Source organism: Thermobia domestica, chromosome 3 (assembly GCF_964235325.1).
Source record: "Thermobia domestica chromosome 3, izTheDome1.hap1.1, whole genome shotgun sequence".
Taxonomy (NCBI): domain Eukaryota; kingdom Metazoa; phylum Arthropoda; class Insecta; order Zygentoma; family Lepismatidae; genus Thermobia; species Thermobia domestica.
This window is the reverse complement of record NC_137456.1, coordinates 38,373,033-38,393,877: the sequence shown is the minus strand read 5'-3', so window position 1 is coordinate 38,393,877 and position 20,845 is coordinate 38,373,033. Positions and strand designations below refer to the sequence as shown.

General features: G+C 34.7%; 1 protein-coding gene across 1 annotated transcript in view; it reads left to right on the top strand.

The window, feature by feature from the left end:
- LOC145680298 (uncharacterized) overlaps positions 1-20,845 on the top strand; it is a 505,146-nt gene that overhangs the window by 201,532 nt on the left and 282,769 nt on the right. The window contains exon 2 of the mRNA XM_081750660.1: positions 20,255-20,450. Within this exon, the coding sequence (XP_081606786.1) occupies positions 20,255-20,450 (196 nt within the window). The remainder of the gene's footprint in view (positions 1-20,254; positions 20,451-20,845) is intronic.

Below are 20,845 nucleotides of genomic sequence, written 5' to 3'. Positions count from 1 at the left end.
TAAAGCAAACGCCAAAAATATAGGCGGGTTGCGCGCGCACCTTACAGCTCGCTGTTGTCAACTCTCCCTTGTCATGTATCACCTCCTTCCCCTCCTGTTGCAGGAGTAAGCAGACGACAGCCGTTTACCTAGCCATAGCTCAAAGCCTGCGTTCTGTCGTAACCAATCTTCAACACGCGCGCGAAACATGAAACCTTGACAGTGACTGAGCAAGACAAATGTAAACATGGCAAGTGCGCAGGTTGCTAGTTGGCTGTTGCTCTCTCCACCCACTTTTTGTTGCGTGCGCAACCCGCCTATATTTTTGGCGTTTGCAAACGGACTCTGTAGATTTTTTTCTCAAATAGATGAGAGGTTTAGGTAAGTGTAATTTTGAAATTGTTTGAAAGATGGCAGAAGATAGTACAACACCTTGTGAATACCGTGCAATAAATTTATTGGCAAAAGCTGTGAATTGTGTCCTTTATTTTTTACGTAAAACAATCGTTTCGGTCAACTCAATACCTAATTATTATAAAAAATACATCCAACTATTCATAAAATTAATTAACTTTCTCACTTTTAATTATAACACTAAGTTAAATTTACTCCCAACCTTAAAGTTAATTTCACCAACTTTCGTATTCACTTTTGTATTTATTTCACATCCAAAAGCTACTGAAAGAAGCATAACACTTTGTGTTGTATTCCGAAATAAGAAGTGTAGCAGAGAGGTGTTTTTAACAAATCGACTCATTGGTGAAATAACACTGATTCAAAATACATCTGAGTTTAAGAGATTGTAAACCGAAAGTCTTTTATTCACGTTCTTCTTGAAGAATAACACTTACTCAGAAATAATCTCCTGATGTCAGATGAAGATAAGTAGCTCTTTAATTAGTGAGAGCCTCTCTCTCTCTTTAATTTTACCTGTTCTAATTAACTCGCCAAGATCTATTGGATTAAGACTACCTGCTCTTGTATTCATGAATGAACTACATATCTATGCATTTTTCTACGGTGATTTCGAACAGCGATCTTTTGTATTATAACAACACAATCTCGTTTTTAAAATTTTTATCCCTATTGTATAGCACTGTATAATACTGTAAAGTTATTACCACTACATGTTAATTGGACTATTTAAATTACTGTTAAGATTGAATAATTTTAAATCACACTCAATTTATTAATTTAACCTCAAAGAACATTTTATTCAGTCTGTACATTGTCAGACAAGTATTTGTAAAATCATTACATTCATAATTTTGTAAGGAAAGCCAATAAACGATAGATTACTGTTTCTTCAACTGTTACGCCACATTTCTTTGCATTGCCACAAGCCTTCCGGCTTGATGATCCACACACACACACACACCCTCCCACACACACACCAATCATTAAGTGATATCACCGAATGAAATGTGGGCTATATTGTAGGCCAGAGTACTTTATGGGCTTTTGTGATACGAAGTTTAGTATTTTATTTTAATACACAAAATTGAGGTGAATTGCAGCTGAGATATAAGAAATAAATGAAATTCTTTTTCAGTTTTCTTTAGTTAGACAGTATTATGAAATACTGATAAAATTTGTTAGGAGATAATAAACTAAACTTTCTGATGCTACATCCATGAAAGACTATGTCCAACCAGATGTTCAACTGGGAGATGAGTTTCAGTGCATCGGTTCCCAGGTGCTATTATTTCTGGCTTTCTGGGCCGGAGTTTGCTACCTCTTAATTCAGGTAGCTCCCCAATTGCCTCATGATGTTAGTTAGGAGCGAACATTTAATGCTCCTGCCAAGAATAGAATCAGAAACCATGCACACTGAGGTCGTCCACACTAACAATTTGCTAAACTGGACCTAAATAATAAGAGTAATACCCATTTAAAGAAATGCTTTCTATTTCCATATAAAGAAGATGAATTTTGATGGCTATTTTAATGAAAATGAGTTGAAAAAGTTTAAGAATACAGTATATAACTATAAGAATATACTATATAACGCTAAAATCTTGTGTTGGTTTAAGAATAGAAGTTAGAGGTTATAGAAAATAAGTTTTTCTTTAAATACGTTTGTGTAACGGTTGTTTTCCGTGGCTAATTAGAGTCGTAACATGCCTATATAAAAGTCTCAAATGGAGCATAGTGTACGAAAGCAGAATTCATTTCGGTATCACTGTACTAAAGAGGGGAGGACTTGGGTCGAGTTAACCCTGCCTACGCCATTGATACTGGTTAATTTTCAACTTTTTTATTTTCATTTACCTAACTGGATGTACACATTAGCTATTTATTAGCCTACTATACTATTCCACAATTGTCTGAGATAATGATTTTTATTTTTTTCTTCAATTTTTCCCTATGTTTACCATTTTACTTTCAAGTCACGATAGGAGAGAAGAAAGTATGTGATCGTGAAAAAATCCACTTCAAAATTCAGTTGATTGACACATTTCATGGTCTCTGCATGTAAAGAAAAGAGAGAGAAAAGAAAGAAAGAAAAAGAAGAAAAATATTATTAGATGTCTGTTCATTCGTACCGTTATAAAGATGTTCATTCGCCTAGTCACAGCGTTAAATGTATCAAGACCAAATTTAAAACTTAAAAGTTCTTGTAAGATTCTCTAGGGTAGCTTTTTTTTTTTTAAAAATAAGAATTCTTTCTATACCTAAAAATAAGGGTAATTTATTAGATCAAAATTAAAATTTGCGATTTTCTAAAAAAAAAAAAAAAAAAAAAACCTCTAACAATTTCGTTCATATTTCATAAACCAACGTTTCAGTTGTTTTTCTAGGAAAAGTCCAGAAAATATAATTTATTTTCAGGAGTGAGTTTTCTGCATTATTTTCTCAAAAACGACACTGGGGATTTTGTTCATGTTTCGTAAATAAATATTTCATTAATAGCATGACAATGTGGGATAACTCATTTGTCTCGGAAAGAAATTACAAGGGGTAATTATTCCTGAGGCGATATTTGGAATACTCACCTTATTGTCTACAGCAGTAAGTTATATTTTTTTCTTTACTTCATTTTATCTCGGATACTGGTGACATGGTGGTTTCCGATTGCCTTCCATGGGATGATGACGTCCTAAGGACGGGACCTACAATTTAACGTAGGATCCGAGCCACTTGTGAATCGAAGCAGGACTCCTTAATTACAATGAAATATTTTAGTGCGTATTTCAGTAATGACTATCTTCCAATAAAGTACATTATTACCTTTTGTCTTTAATGGTTTATAAACTCACCAAATGTGAATCTCGAATTGTAAGGATATCTTTGCTAAAGTTAAAAAAATAATAATTACCATGTCTTTATTTTATATTATGGTAAAACATAATTATGAGTCTTCCCGAAATTGGTCTACCTGGTATAATATTTCTGACCACCTCTAAAAATTGCTGCATTGACATTGAATAGTGTACATTACCACTATTTCAAAATATGTGAAATATACCATACAATTAAAAAAAAAAAAAAAAGGTGAATATAATCATAATGCTGAAGACAACCTAATTCAATTTAAAACTATTTCTGAATGTATAAAGACTAGATCGACCTAGTGACTGTTGATTTTTAATCATTAATTTTGCTAAGTTAGCAAATTGGACGAAAGTTACTAGTGGTTGAGCCGGAAAAAAGGCTCTTTTCTGGAGTCCAAAAAAGCGGGTGCATTTTCGTGGTAAAGAGATTGTTAAGTTGGGGGATGATTATAGGATCTGAAAAGCGGGTGGTACCCCCTAAAATCGGGTAATATGGCAACCCTACTCTCATCATTTGTTTGCTCACCCTGTATGCTCAAAAGTTTTCTCTATTCTAAACCAGTGTGTAAATTAACCCTTTCGGGATCTTGGTTTTTTGGGGTATTTTTTTAGACTTTCACTTAAGCAACTATTGTATCGTCACTATTTATCTTAGGATCATTGTTCATACCTCCAGGGAGGATAAAATGTACAACCGAGAAAATTAACGTGGGGAAAACTTATAGGAGACATCCAGTTTTACAAGGGAAAATTAACCCCTTTGGACATTGTTCTAAACCTTGCTAGTATTCAGCCTGAGATGCGTGGGCTTGCCTGGTTTCCATAATTGATTACTACGCCAAAAAAGAAATACATATTTTAGTTCTGCACCGCTGTATTTTAATATTAAACCCAAATATCCATTCGATAGCTACATCATATGAACTGAGGAGCATTTACCAAGTATATCTGTGTCTCGTACTTGTGATAGGAATACGAGAGCTTCGTAGGAGATAGAGAAATTCTGTTTCTTACTCTGCTTAATGTAACTATCTTATTTTTTACTTTAGCGCATATCCCTTTACGCCACAGTATCATTGTGGACGGCAAAAGAATCAATGTGTGAGATTTGGAATGTAGAACAAGTAGTGCTGTATTTTGGAATGTAGAACAAGTAGTGCTGTATGTAAGTAAATAGAACACAAAACATGATTTTTCAGGAAATTATTGTCTCTTTTGTTAACAAAGATAAAATAAAATCAAAACACACGAAATGTTGAAGACATAAATTAAGTCTTGCAAGACGAGTCTTGTACGGTCATAGAGTAAATGAAACTTTTTGATGCATAAATTTCTCATACTAGCTTAATGATATCTCCATTCCAACTCTTGATTGGCTAAACTCAGTCTCCATAAGGAAAGTCTAATGCGTTTTTAAAACTCGCGGCCCGAACCTTATCTATGTTGAAAATTTAATCGAGACCGATCGTTTGATTCAAGTCACAAACACAGTCATTTTCATTTATATATATATATAGATGATAAACAACTGAAAATTTTAGACGGCTTAACCTTCTGACGATCCCTCGGCTACGAACCTCCCAGGGGCATCACCAAGGGCGCCGATTTCTCTAAATTTGGGGGCCCATTCAGATTCAGAAAGCATATATGAGGATTTTAAGACAAATTGCATTCAAATTATGCCAAATATTGTAAATTTACAGATACAATAAGGGGGCCCACATGAGGTTTGGGGGACCGATCCCCTTGACCCCCAGGATCGGCGCCCTTGGGTATCAATCATGTACGGAAACTACGTACATTTTTTCAAACAATAAATTGATTAAATTTACTTGTAGTCTTTTTCAGTACTGTGTCTACGTTAATGATAAAACGTTTTATGCTTTATGTCCTGAATCGAACCCGGATCTATCCAGATACGAGAAAGCTGATTATGTAGCCAAGAGGGCATTTAAAGCATTAATTCCTTTGTACAGAATTTAATTACTGAATATGGTGACAGACTCTGTAATAACTTATTAATAACGATAACAAAGCCAATTAAAGCAAAGCTAAGGCATAAACCAAAAGATAATAGCTCTGCTACACAATAAATATACTCGGCTTTCGTTAAATTGCATAATTCAGCGTAGAATATGCCTGACCTCTCTGTTTCTTTTTGCATACAATATTTAGTGTCCGCAGTTTGTTGTGGACATTGTTATACCCAGTGAATCATTACATGGAGACCATTCTGTTTAATGTTCTACGTTATTAGCATACTTTCCACCCGTTGTTAAATGTTTGCGTTGCTCAAGGAGAATGAAACGGTGTTGTTAAACTTTTACCGCTGCTTTCCCCTCCCTCTTCCCTTCATACAAACACACGCATAATTTCATTTGAATGCCGACACACATACACACAGACAATTTTACAACTCACATAAAATACGTTTTGCGTTTTCTTTGGTTTCGCTTAGTGAAACAAATGAATTCAACTGTGTAATATTCATGTTGGATTTTAATGTTATACTATTTCTAAGCTTAATGCTTAGAAAAATAAATATAGGAATGCATTTAATCTCTAAATCGGGTACCTAATTGCAGGAATGTTCTCTGGAACAATATTTTAAGGGAATGTGACAAAATGAAATATTTGGATTTCTTTCTCAATATGGCGCAGGAGACCCGGGTTCAATTCCCGGCGGGAGCTCATATGGTTCGGATTCCATGTTAATCAGTAGGTCCACGTCTCACATAGCCTCGCTGCTGAAAGGGACGCTAAACTGAAATTCAACTCAACTCTTTCTCAATAGTACAACAGTTTTTTTTTTTTCCAGCGGAGGGGCAAGTAGTTTATAGGATTGCCGACAATCTGGTATTTTACCGGACAGTCCGGTTTTCGAACTGCTTGTTCGGTTCCGGTACGTCCTCGAAACCGGACGTTAAATGTCCGGTAAATTTTACTTCTTACTATCCAGATTATTTTTTAATTCCGTGGAAAGTAAATTTAGCTGAATCTGGATTCTAAATTGAACTGCATTTGACAACCGGCTGATCACGGCCATAGCGTAATTTCATTCCGCAACAAACTTGTTGTTCCGTCGCAGTGATGTTTTCAAGGTGGCAGTGATATCAATTTATCTTACGAGTATATTTACTCCAGGAGGGGGTCCGGTATTTCCATGTTCAAAAGTTCGTAACTCTAGTAATTTATACCATGTTTATGTTTTCCTATGATTGTTTTGTTAGTCGTTCTACTAACATCTTCAGAAGTGCATTTTAAGTCATTATAATACTGCTTTCCAAACTTTTGCTTATTAGTAGATAGATAATTAACCACGACATCCCGTAACTGTTTAATCCATATACCAAACTTTTAAGGTTGCCACCCGTCCCGATGTTTGAGAAAATGTACCACGTCCCGGCATGACTCTGTTAGAACTTGAAGATACCTCAACGAGTTTTGTATTTATAGATGAAGTTGTAAACTATTATTTATTATTGAAACTTAGGTTCCACATTATTATGCAGAGCCTTCAAAATAGGAAGAGATCTGCAAAACAGCGGCAGAAAGTAGCAAGCGAGAATTTAGATTGTATCCTGGTTTTTCACTCTCCGAGAGGTGGCGCTCTCAGATTGGCTGGTGTTCGCGAAACTGCTCCTACACTGTGGTCGTATGTTTCCTTATGAAAATTTCCTTTGACTGAAACAATTTTTTTCCCTTTTTCTTCTCAAATTCTCCCTAGTTTGTTGAGTGTCCACAATTTCTATGACAGAAGTTATGTGATAAGATGAATTTAGCTATATTAAAGGAAGTGGCAATCATATTTGCTTGATTTATTTGCTTTTTTGTTCAATTTTTTAAAAAACCTTTCCTTCACTTTTTTTTTTAAATACACACAAATACACCAGCCAACAATGAGTGTAAATCATGTTACTTTGATCACCAGTGGCGTATTTAGGGGGGCTTCCGGGCTTAAGCCCCCCCCGAAATCTTACCTACTATAGTAAAGTATATGAAATATCTTGCAGAATTTTCACATTTTCAGGCAAAGCCCCCCCCGAAAGTTAGCAAAGCCCTCCCCGAAACAAAATCGTAAATACGCCACTGTTGGTCACACACACATACACAAAATGTTGCTATTCTATTGGGTTACTTCTGAAGAACACAGAAAAGTTTATGCATTTATATTGGTCAATCAATCAGCACGAGAATTTCCGTATATTTTCACGTTTTTATCGAAAAATTCCCATTTTTCCCATTTTGCTAAATTTACCTACGAAATTTCCCTAAATTAGGGAAACTTCTCCCAAACTACGAACACTGCTCTTACGATTGTCTGTACTCACAAATCAATGTAGCCCATGTGCCATCTAGTAGATCATATAGTCGTTTAGACATTTTTACGTACTCTGATTTGTGTTGTGTGATGAACCAAAATATTTGTTATCATCATTTAGAGTGTAGCGTAAATATAAGACGTTGACTGTAATTCTACATATATGTATGGCATTAATGTACACTGGAAATTAGCATTGTCAACAAGCTTTCACAGTGGAAAGCACAGATAGATAAACAATATTATTGCTGAAGAACATTTGAAAGAGAAAAAATTAGCTGTAGTGTGTAATATGCTTAAGAATCAGAGTTGCCATCCTCAGAGTACAAAATTGTGGATTGTTATCTTTAAAATTGTCGTATATTACAAAATATATATATATATATATATATATATATATATATATATATATATATATATATATATATATATATATATCGCATATTCGTTATGCACGTGGTAGTTGTAGAATCACGTATAATATTACTATTAATAACAATAATATATAATAAACTTATCTAATAATCTTCAGTTTCTAACTCCAAATCGGCGTGATTGTCCTCATCATTTTTTAAAACCCTATTAATACTACTCTGAACAACAATATTTCCACCCCAGCGTCATTTAGGGGAGCAGGGAGGGGACAATTGTCCCCAATGAGTTTGAGATTTCTATAGATTTTATCAATAAAATAGTAGTAAATCAGTGAAATAAGGGAAATTTTACTTATATCAAGGGGCCTTGCCCCCCCAAGCAAAATCTGAAATGACGCTTCTATTCCACCCTCTCGTAAACGTAATTGAATTTAAATAATGGATACAGGGTTGCCATTTGCCAATTCTAAAATCGTTATCGATTTTTTTTAGCGCGAATTATTCCTAAAATAAACTCAGTGTGTGTATTTTATAATTATTTAATTGCACATCTACAATTTATTTGCACATTCAAAAACAGCAAAAAAAGTGTACGTTCTAAATACCTATTATCGCAAAAGCATTATTGTATATAGCATTAAGACTTAAAGTATCATATATTATGATAAATTATCGTATGGTTGGCAAACCTGCTAAGAATTGTATCGCTTGTTTGCTTTTATTAATACAATTCATTCTTTATTAACATCACCAATGTAATGGAAGGTATACCTACCTAATATTTTATAGTTCGTCGTATATTCAGTTTAAATCAGGTAGGTTATGGAGGGTATAAGGGTAAGTAAGAGTCCTCATTTTAGGACACAGCGTAGCGTATAACTACCATAATTTCTGTACATATCAAGAATATGGGAACAAATTTAAATAATAGTGAATCTCTCATTTCTTAATCGAAATAATATTCTATAGCCTATTATAATTTTCTTTTGTTCGTGCACAATGACACGCAACTTAGAAAAGGTAAAATTAAAGGGCACAACGAGATACAAATGTTCAAAACTTGCAGTACTTTTACTAAGTATTTCCTAATGCCTTCTAGACTTGAATTTTTTACTTGATACCTGTCTATTAAGTGCGCAATGTTCATGCGGTCAAAAGCAGATGTGAATGAAGTTTTAATTTGTCATAGGAAGACGCTCTCTTAAGGAAATATCGATGAAATAACGTAGTATAAGCTTATGTATGGTCCTTTTCTCTTCTCAGGATTGGATAATAAACTTAACACATCACAGGTTTCAAATTAAGTTTTGTGTGATGGAATCAATCTAGTATGTCGGTTCCCAACCAATTCTCGTCCAATCGGAAAGTGAATCAACGACAAGCGACTCCTAGTCTACCGATTGAGGTCACTCAGCGGTGGGAAACGAAGCCGCAACCCAAGTAAAGAAAGAAGAAAAGTACCAACTCGCAATGGAAATCAAGATTCATTTCCTTTGATCAGTGCTATTTAGGTCAGTGTTAAGGAAATACTTATTCAAACTTAGTAGTGAATCTGAAAATATTCGCGAAATGCCTCAGATGTTAGACATAGGGACACGGCGAGAATTTAACAGTGCGCCGATCACACATTCACGACCACAATTGAACCACACAATAAAATTATTATTAGTAAAGAACTCGGATCAATCAGTTAAAAGTAAGTTGTGAGTCAAGGCTTAAATTCGAATCTTGCGCAACGAAGTCAACAAATCAGCAGACAGTGAATACTTCTAAAACTGCAGCTGTTGAGTTTTTAAAATGCCATAGGTTTCTCAATGATTCACGCGCCTTTATTTTTACCAATACCTAGTTTGGGATATTACAAGTAAGCAGAATTTGAAGTAATTAGTCTTAGTTCCGCAACCCTCAACAGAGACTATTTCGTACACGTTGGCTAGTTTGATTTTAAGCCTGATGTCTTGCATAAAATTCAAATATATGTGTACTTTTCAATTCTTAATAGAGACCTACAATTTAGGAATTTATCAAGTTGACAACGTTTTTTCCGCCTTCTGACAGCCGGGATCAGTAAATCGCTTTTGTAAGTACTTTGCAGTTTTAGACAACTGCAAAGGTCACCAAAATATACCTTCAACTGAAATCTCTAATTCGAAATAAAGGAAACAGGCTCTCTGTTTACCCTGATTCTAAGAACAAAAGTAATATGAGATGTATAATAACTAGCAATATAGTGTTGAAATTCTTAGAATTTGATAGTTTATCACAAATTGGCACAATATTCCAAGATATCTACAACAGCTTACCTAGAATACCTCCATATCTCTATTACAAAGTATAGCCTCTTTCGCAAATATTCCTTTTCCAAGTGTGCTAGTGGTCAGGTCATCGCGTATATATTTGTCCAGTTTTTCTTCTTTTGCCATTGATATTTTGATGAAAAGTGAACATGACATTTTAGAAAGGATCCTAAGTCTCCTTTTCGGCCAGATTTAACGTTAATATTTCACTACATTGTGCTCTTTCTGAACAGAAACGTTTTTACGCCAACCTTTCAATAACACGTTTCGAAACTGACGTCTGCTGAGAAGTCTCATAAGATCAGCATATCAGTGACTTGTACTTTTCTATCCTTCCTTCACGATAATGCAACATGCAAATTATACAAAATTTACAAAACATGTTTATAGAAAAGAAGGAATTTACCTAACAGTTCTATTCTATCACCCTGTAAAAGGCATATTTTTGTCTTGTGATAAAAAAGATAGGGTGGATAAAGATGCAATAAAAAGAAAGGCTTGAATATATATGAGAATCTAGTCTGAAATCATCGTGCAAGGTGAAAACCTTGGAACATTTACAATCATTGTTTACATTTACAATCATACATAGTAAACTGCGACTGCGACTTCCATTTCTCTTGCGTCTTTGAGTCGACAGGTTCCCTTAATGTGCATAAACCATACATATTCTGAATCTTTGTTCTTTTCTACGTATCGTCCTTCTTGGTTCATGTTTCTACATGAATATTGTATGAGATACTAACATTTGAAAGTAAGTATGAAAGTTGCATATTTCTAAAAAAAAAAAAAAAAAAAAAAAAAAAAAAAAAAAAAAAAAAAAAACACGGTATCCATGGCCTTACTTTGTCGAATGTGCGTGGTGGCAACTAAAAGGTTTACAGAAAATACTTTCACATTTAAGGATCGAAGTCTAGATTCAGATATAGATACTTCTGGTGCTACGTAATTTTTTTAAAATATCGAATCATGCATTTTTAATTGGAGATATGGGGCCGTATGAGACCTACTCGTGGGTTAGATTTGGCCCACGGGCCGCCATTTGGCCATCATTGACTTAGGCAATTCTAGAAACAAATAACATTAAATGGCTTTTCCAAACTGGTGGCCACAATTCTACAAGGAAACTCAATGTCCCTTGAGACATTTAATGGACTAAGAAATGAAAAAAGGAAAACGTACTTTGATGTTTCAACCTTTTTATTTTTTTCTATTTTCGTTTGAAAGAAAGAAGGCGTTGCAGCCAAAACGACTATATTGCTGGTTTGATATTTTCCTTTTCAATTCGTAAAGCAATCTGAGCTCTAACAACTTTTTTCTACAGAGCTTGTTTCACCATATATAATCAAGATAATATATATAAACATCAACTTAGTCACTCAATTCTATTTATTTCTTTTATTTTCAACGAACTTACAAAGTTTCAACGAACTTAAAAAGTTCGTTACTGAATTCTCTGTCTGTCTGTCTGTCCGTCTGTCTGTTATTTGCGATTTTTTCAATTTTGAACTGTTCATTTGATAGACCTTCAAAAACTATCAGAGAAAGTGATTAAAGTTTTCACGTCACTCTTACCGTTCCCGTGTTATTGGCCAAAAATGGCCAATTTCTAGCTATTTAAGGAGCCATAGCTCAGGAACCATAAGTTATAGAGAGATTACGTTGATCAATACTTAAGAGGATGGTAAATATTTTGGTATCAAATAGTAACCGGTGGCCACTGTCCAACTGGCCACTGGTCTGGCCAATGAAGCTTCGCCTCAGTGACAAGCTATAACAACTGGACACTGTGATTTGATCTATATCGAACTCGGTTGAATCTGCGGGGTCTTCTCTCTTCAGAGTCCTTTGCTGCAGCAGTGGATAGTTTCCTCCCTTTTAAGTGGCAATGACAGTAACACCATGAAAGCAAAACAAGTCAGCTAATTTGATGTTTTGATTTTAACAAAGACATATTACGCCTAAAGTTTTGTTAGTGATTATAATGATATGTAGCTGATTAGTTTCGCCGTCGTTTCGGTGTCCTTTTTGCTATTTTTACATTTAAGGGCCCAGCATAAGCTGGCTACCTGCAAAGATGTTATGATTAGGATCTGTTTTATTCGTTTTAATATTTAAATGGATTGTACATTTTGAACATTAGTTGCATTTTAGCAATGCCGAGAAGGGCGAGCGGAAATCAATACAAATTTCCTACTATTCTGAAAGTTTATAATGTACAAATCTCATACACAAAATGAATAACAATGTAACTTAAGTATTCAGCTATAAGTAATATCTGCTCCAAACGGAGGGTGCGAGACTCCTTCATCTCGGAACCTTGGTGCGTTACACCGCTTGCACACAGGCTGTTACGGCTCTGCCTGGGATCGAACTAGGGACTGTTCGAACTAGAGGTGAGCTCTCTATCATTGAGCCAAAGTACTCCCTCTCTTTGAAGAGTTCTGTAATTTTATCAATAATCGGAAGTAAAATAAACAAGGGTCAATAATCTATGGCTGTTTAAGATCTCTATTTCAAGTAAAAAATGCAAAATGCTCCAACTCACGTTATGAAAAGTAGAAATATATTTTTTGACCAAGACAGTTACTGCCATGTCATTGCAGTGTTGATTGCATTAAACAATTACAGTGATTTGTGTAACAGTACAATATCTCCAAGTAGGGCCGCGGTGGCTCAGTGATACAGCGTTCACCTCTGGTGCTTGGGGTCCCGGGTTCGACCCCAGCCATCCGCCAAGTCAACTTTGTGGCGGACAAACACCGTGTGCGTGGGTTTTCTCGAGGTACTCCCGTTTCCTCCCACTTTCTTCATTCCACCATTTCATTCATCACTCATCATCACCGTCTCCTTTAGCCTAACCGGCATAAGCGTGGGACGTAAAACTCAAAGATTTCATTTCATTTTCAATATCTTCAAATAATTGAACTGAAAGTGCAAGGCTTTTTTGTTCACAGAATGAAATTTTGAATAAGAAAAGTTGTGTAATTTCAATGTAAATTAATTTTAAAATTTCAATCTACACTAATTTTAAAACACCTAAAAATTCCATAAGAAAATGAAATAAAATTCGAAGTTAGGGAAATGTTCTTCTAAATAAACTTGTGAGAGAAAAATGCTTGCCCTATTTTGTTTAAATATGGATGGATCTTTCTGTCGAGATAGTAGATTGGAGATAACAGCACGGAGATGTCTCTTCGTAAATAAAACTCTCTTTTTTTTTAAAAAAAAAAGTTTTTCTGTTCCTGTTTGGAGTTCTCAAGAAGTTCCAAAGTAATTTAAGTTTGTGCATATCGCTATATCAGATGCCTCAATTGACATACACACACACACACACACACACACACACATATATATATATATATATATATATATATATATATATATATATATATATATATATATATATATATATATATATATATATATATATTGAAACTGAAACATTATTGAACTTGAAACATTATTAAATTCCAACTCGTGAGGAAAAAGTACCCTTTGGGCTGTGAATTTCCCACGTTATTCTAATTGCAAATACAGGGTGGCCACAAAGTCTAGTTACCTCTGAAAATAACGACTATCAACTTTTTTTAAAAAAATCTTGCATTTTTTTATTGCCTATAAACTTACATTCCTAGTAAATATGAAAAAAGACTATCCAAGTTAGCGAATGTCTAATATACACACGAAAAACATAACATGCACAGTCCCACGTGTATACAATCAACTGTGAGATGAGGCTGATAATAGCAATTGCGTGTGAGAAACAAACTGTTGTTGTCGTCAGCGTCATTAGTGTTAGTTCATTCAAGGAAACAAGGTTAATCAACCGGAAGGTTAACGCGCTCTACTGAAAATGTCCCGTCGAGCTACTAGTAGCTCGCGATCGACGGTTTGGTGATCACTGGGGAACGATCCAACTGTACGGCCATAAGTTTTGGGTGATCTAATGGAAGTTTATACCGAAGTATTGTGATGCCACAGGTCCTAGGTAAATTTGAAACATCGCCATCTAATCTCGTATTTTAGAATCTGCTAAATGACCTTTTACGCATTACATCTTACGTGACAAATTGATCGACTTTACTATTTGTATCAAAGCTTCGTATTCAGTGCTTATGTAATATCTCCCTGTAATGCTTTCTTTCCTGTTAGTTGCTAACTTATTTAGTAAACAGGAAACGAACACACTGTTTTCTATTAAGGTCAAACGGTCAGATAGACCAATGGCGCATGGTGTCCGTCTGAAGGGCAACAGACCCTGTTGTTTATTGGCGCCTAACAATCCGTCTGCTTTGTCGGTGTTGGCACGCGAAAAATAATAGACAACTCTCAAGTTCAATTAAGTTCTATGCACGATATATTGCATTGTCACATTTAGCCTACTATTAGAAACTCACACTGACATTTTGTATTTCATCGTATTACAGTAGTGTTTGTATCTTTTTAAACCATAAGCAAAAAGAGCACGCTTGGCTTTAGTATTGTTAGATGTTCCGGGTACTTTAACTGGATTGGATTTTGAAAATAAATGTTCTATCATTTTTGACAAGTGGTGTGTGCGTCACGATTAGGGAAAGTTGAACAACAAAAACAACATATAATTTTCTATTTAATCAGAGGGGGATTTAGCCTAGGCTCATTAAGTTTGTGAGCGACAAAAATAATTGAAGGTATTACTTATATATTTTGAAAGTTTATAGTAAACTCATGATATACCTATCATAGTCTGGGTTCTCGTTGGCCCCCAGGGTTTATGTTCTGAATCCGCTTCTGAAAGTATTTCTTTTTCCATATATAACACATAAATAGACAATTGTGTTAGGGTATATTTTTAAGTGAGTTAAATATTACTTCAACTAGATTTCTCATGTACCCAAGTCAACTTAAGAATGTAGATAACTCTTTCTATTCACTATCAACCTTTATTGCCTTACAACTACAACCAGCCACACTTGGTTGTAACTAAAATATCACTTGCCACACTTGGCTCATAAACAGCCACTTTTGGCTCACCAACCTAATTATCAAACTCTTCAGCCACTTATGGCTCCATTACAACACATAAACAACTACAGCCACTTAAGGCTCTTTTTCTACGACTCAATTGCACATTATTTATATTCATAGTAACGCCTTTCTTTTGTTAGTACAACTTCCTAACACCTTGTCCGATTGTTCATAATCCATACTTTCTCCGATACCCTAACAAATTGTTCCAGAATAATAATAATAATAATAAAAACACTGTTAAATGGTATTGTCAACAAACAACTTACTTTTGAGTGCAATAAAAATTTGATTTTCTCCCAAATTACACATTTATTTATTTAACAATTACCAGATACAGCTCTGAGGCCATTTTATACTGGATATCTAACAATAACAACAACAACAACAACAATGGAAAGGATTTGGGAAGGTATCGGCCAGGGCCTGTTTTAGTAGGTACCATCCCGGCATTTGCCTGGTAGGTTTGAGGGAAACCCTGGAAAACCCCAATCAGGATGCTCAGCAGCGGAAATCGAACCCACGACCTCCGAATGTGAAGCCAACACTCTACCACTTGAGCTACTTCGCTACGGTAAAAGCCATGGTAATTGGAACAAAGAAATATAGAATCGGTGTCAAATATAGAAGGAAGGGAAGAAATAGAGCAAGTGAATAGCTTTCGATACCTGGGTAGCATTATTAGTACTGATACGAAAGTGGGAAAGTGAAATAAAAGCAAAGATAGGAATGGCGAAAGAAGCCTTTAGGAGGAAGAAAAGTCTATTTGTGGGACCTTGAATAAAGAGTTGAGAAAAGGATTCAAAGAAATCCTTCGCGTGGAGTATTGTACTGTATCGAGCAGAAACATGGACATTACGCAAAAATAATGAAAAAAAAAAAAAAAACTGGAACCATTCGAAATGTGGATGTGGAGAAGAGTGGAGATAATTAGCTGGGTCGAGCGGGAAACGAATGAGAGAGTGTTAGAAATGGTAGGGGAGAAAACAACAATTTTAGATATTATTGAAAAGCGGAAGAGAAACTGGTTGGGATATTGCCTACGAAAGGGACTGTATCATGAGGAGCGTGCTAGAGGATATTGTGGCAGGAAAGATAGGGACGGGGCGTAGAAGACTAAAATTAATGGAAGATATCAAAACAGAAAAATCGTACTTGAAGATGAAGTGGCTAGCTGAAGATTGTGGAGCATGGAAGCTTCTCAGTTGCAGCAAATGACCTACCAGTGATGGCAGAATACTTTTGATGATGATGATTGTGGTTAATTTAATTGGGTGTGCAAAATAAAAGTAGTATGTGCATCATTGTTACAAGAAATCGAACAATAATAAATGCAATCTCTACTACTAAAGTTCCGTTAATGGCCTTCGTGATCGAAAGAACATAAAGCTGTTTTGAACGATATTCATGTAACTACGGTTCTGTTAATATACCTTATTCCTCTTTTATTTTCCTATTTCAATTGTAATTGTATTTCGCACATATTTTTTAATTTTCTACTTTCCGTATTCTTCACTGCATATTTTATTAATGAAAAAGTAGTATCTTTCAACTATTCAGTGTTTTAAACTCTCTCATATTCAAACATAACGATAACAATGCTTCAGTCGTATTTATAAACTTTTTTTCTTTTCCTTATCACTGTGAGGGAAGAGTTGCATTAATAAGTGCAGATTGACTCTAGGTGGGCTAAGTAAAAATATAGCGTGTAGATATACGGGATAAAATACGAACCAACTTGTGCTAGGTGGCCAATAAAAAGCACGAATTGTATCTAACCTAGTTGAGTTGAGTTGAGTTTTTGAGTTTAACGTCCCGTTCAGCAGCGAGGCTATATGAGACATGGACCTACTGATTAACGTGGAATCCGAACCACATGAGCTCCCGCCGGGAATCGAACCCCGGTCTCCCACGCCTGTATCTAACCTAGTCAAAGCAGAAGCACAAGAGGGAAGCCAGTGCAGTAGCGCAGGGTTGTATTCATAGGGAGCAGGCGCGTCAGCGACAGTGCATATATGCATAACCCGAGGGTTGTGGACTTCATATGGCATAAAAAACATATATCTTGCGTGTGTCACTTCCATGATCACTTTGTAGGCTACCATCATATAGCACACTATGGCTTCCTCAAAACTTCGCAACTTAACACATATTTGTACACTTTTTCAATAAAACTATAGTTGTTTAACAGAGAAATGATTGATATAACGTGAAAATTTGTTCTTACACTTCATCTGTACTCTTTCTCTTATAAAAGCAATGTAGCTCTTATCATTTTTTTTCTGAAAATATAGGTGGAAGTATTTTACAATTACTTATCATGTTTTCGAGTGCAGAATAATAACAGTTCAATCCTACATAGACATAGTGGTCTGTAATATTGGAGCTTCTCTCAAAGCGTGGACCACTCTCAACAAAAATGTCTGGGTGCGCGCCTAGTTTGAGTTTGAAAAACAGCTCTTAAACTAAAACAATGTCAAATGTCGGAAACTAGAAAGGCATGAAATGTTTAGTAGATGTCAGTATAAATAGACAGTTGCAGAAATATGGTTTTAAAAGGTCCGAAATGTACATTTTAATAACATACATATATATCTTATTTAATTCCGAACTCAATATGTTTTGAATGTAACAAAGCAAATAACATTTTTATTTGTTCTTCAGGTACATAAAGGAAATTTTCAACTAATACGCATAATTACCTTTGAACAAGTACATAATTAAATTTATTTTCGATGGCTGTTTTCCTCAGAAGTGTTTGTTTCAATATTTGTTTTTTTTTGTCTTCTTTAATTTGTGAATTATGAAATGAAACTAAATGAATAACTCAAAGGTCTAATTATTTGTATATAAAAGTGAAATAAACGTTGCCGTGTTACATTGCAACGAAAAAGCGACTGAACCGCTTAAAATTTTAAGCAACTCAAAATGAGCTTCTTTATGGTTTATCACTTGTCCCAAAGTGGGTTTGTATCATGTCACTTCTAACCAGGGAGGGGGATTTAAACTTTATATTAAAAAACATAGTGTATCTCACAAGTCCGTTAAGTTAAGGAAATGAAACTTGGTATATACAAGCCTTATTTATCTTTTAAGTAACACGTGTCTCAGATTTTCCCAAAAATCCCGCTTCTAGAAGGGAGAGTGGCCATTTTTTATAATATTCTCTATCTTGTCCGTTATGTTACCATGGAAAATGTGTGTACTATTTGAAATTAATTTTTCAAGATAAATAGAACTTGAGCCCACCTGTTTTTCTTTTAAATTTTTACTAACATGTAAAATCGTCATAAAAATGCCTAAAGAAGTGCTTAAGCGTTTTCGAAAATTCTGATTCTAAACGGGAAAGGAAACAATTTCCATAATATTTTCGAATTTTTATATAGCCTTTTCACGAGAAACAATTGAACCGTTTGAAATGATCCTATAAATTGAATTTGATTCAAAAATACATCCTAAAGTAGTAATACTTATCCTAAGGGCCGAAAGTTGATTTTAATAGCCATTTCAAATATTTTCCACCATAAATCTTGTGAACAACACGAAAATTTAACATAAATCTACTGAAATTACGTCTCCTAATGAAGACTAGTTACTTAATCTCTAATTGATCGATTGAGGTTTAATAGGATCTTCATCATCGAGGCTATTTGTCGCCGTCACGATCAACACGACTACTTAAAAATACGGATTATCATAAATAAAATTTAAAAATGAATATACTAAAATATAAGAAAAATGCTGCAAAGTGGGTATTAGAAAACAAAAATGAGAAAATAATAAATATATGTGAATAACAAATATATAACAATAGCAATAAATAGTAATAATAGAGCAAATATATAAATATAACAGTAAAAGTTAAAAAATAATAAAAAAACCAAAATAAAAGATAAAAGTGCAGTAACAATAAATAAAAAGCGAAGAACCAAGAAAGCTCAGAGAACGTGAGTATTGTTGCAAGCGCACATAAAAGGTAATACACCCATAACAAAATCAATATCATTGCCCAATGCATGGTCAAGTGTAAGCGACAGTACGTGAGATCTGAGTATTCAGGATATTCGACAAGAATGTGCTGAATAACTCAGTGGGGCATTACATTCCTCACAATACAGACTATTCTAAACACGCAGCAAATAACTATTCGTCAGATCAGAGTGTCCGATACGCATAATCAAACTCTGATATGGCACTTTACTATTAGGGTAAAGGTGAGGCATGTGAAATACGGTTAGTGTCTAATTCCCAGCATGAACTGATTTAATGAGTGAATTTTCTTTGTCGTTCTATTCTTATTTCTTCGCAGGAACCACCTTAAGTTTTTCTGTCGTATAAGGAAATTCTTTGAGAATTATGACTCGTTTGGACGATACTGTGGACATTGTTTTAAAAAAATGAATTCCTGCACTTCATAATTACGTAGCTCAGCGCTATAGTTTTCTAGTAGCAGCATTCACTTCGATTCTATTTCTCTAGTTTAAAGTCTTAAAACTCCTTTGACAGCAAAAGCTGACCAAAACAACACTTAATAAACTATGATAACGTTGGATAAATAAGCCCTTGAAGTATTCAGGGAGTAATATGTTTCTTCTCACTAACTTTTGTTTTCTCGTTTGCGCAGACAAAGTGTTTGTAACCTATTTGCTCTTTAAAATGACATTGTTCTATAAGGTTTATTACTTATTCTTTAGGAAATCGTATGAAAGACATGTATTTCTAATATATACATAAAACGGCAGGTATGTTGAACTGAAAAGAGAATCATAACTTTAGAGTATTTACATTTAGTAGGTTGCAGAAGATACGTTATGCGCTGCAACTGTTAAGCTTTTTCCAAAGGCTGTATATTTAAAGCATATACATATATTACCAAAAAAACTATGCAGTAGATATATAAATAAAATTTATTGTCGCTTCTCTATTTCAAAATAATGATTTGGTTAAATTTGTAATCAATATCAAATCATCTGTATGTACTTCTTTGTTTTGTTGCAGTCCACTCCTTGCCCAACCTGACGGTGCTGAGCCTCTCTGGTTGCAGCAAAATCACGGACGACGGCGTGGAGTTGATCGCCGAGAACCTTCAGAAGCTTCGAAGCCTTGACCTCTCGTGGTGCCCTCGGATCACAGACGCTGCCCTCGAGTACATCGCCTGTGACCTCAACCAGCTGGAGGAACTCACGCTCGATAGGTAAGTGAACAATTAAACTATTAAAATAACAGTTAGCGTCATTCGATCGGGCATGAAAGACAAAGAAAAAAGGGTGTTCCTTTCTTGTTTGTCATATAAAGAATTACAAGAGTTACTTATGGAACGTAACTGAGTAAAATATCCAACAACTACTTATTACTTGTAACGTTAATTATTATTGAAAGTCTGAAACAAAATATAAGAGTAAGAACATTAATTATTATTGCAAGTTTGAAACAAAATTAAAACTAAAATGTTAATTATTATTGCAAGTTTGAAACAAAATATAAGACTAAAATATTAATTATTATTGCAAGTTTGAAACAAAATATTAGACTAAAAACGTTATTATTGCAAGTTTAAAACAAATTATAAGGCTAAAAACGTTTATTATT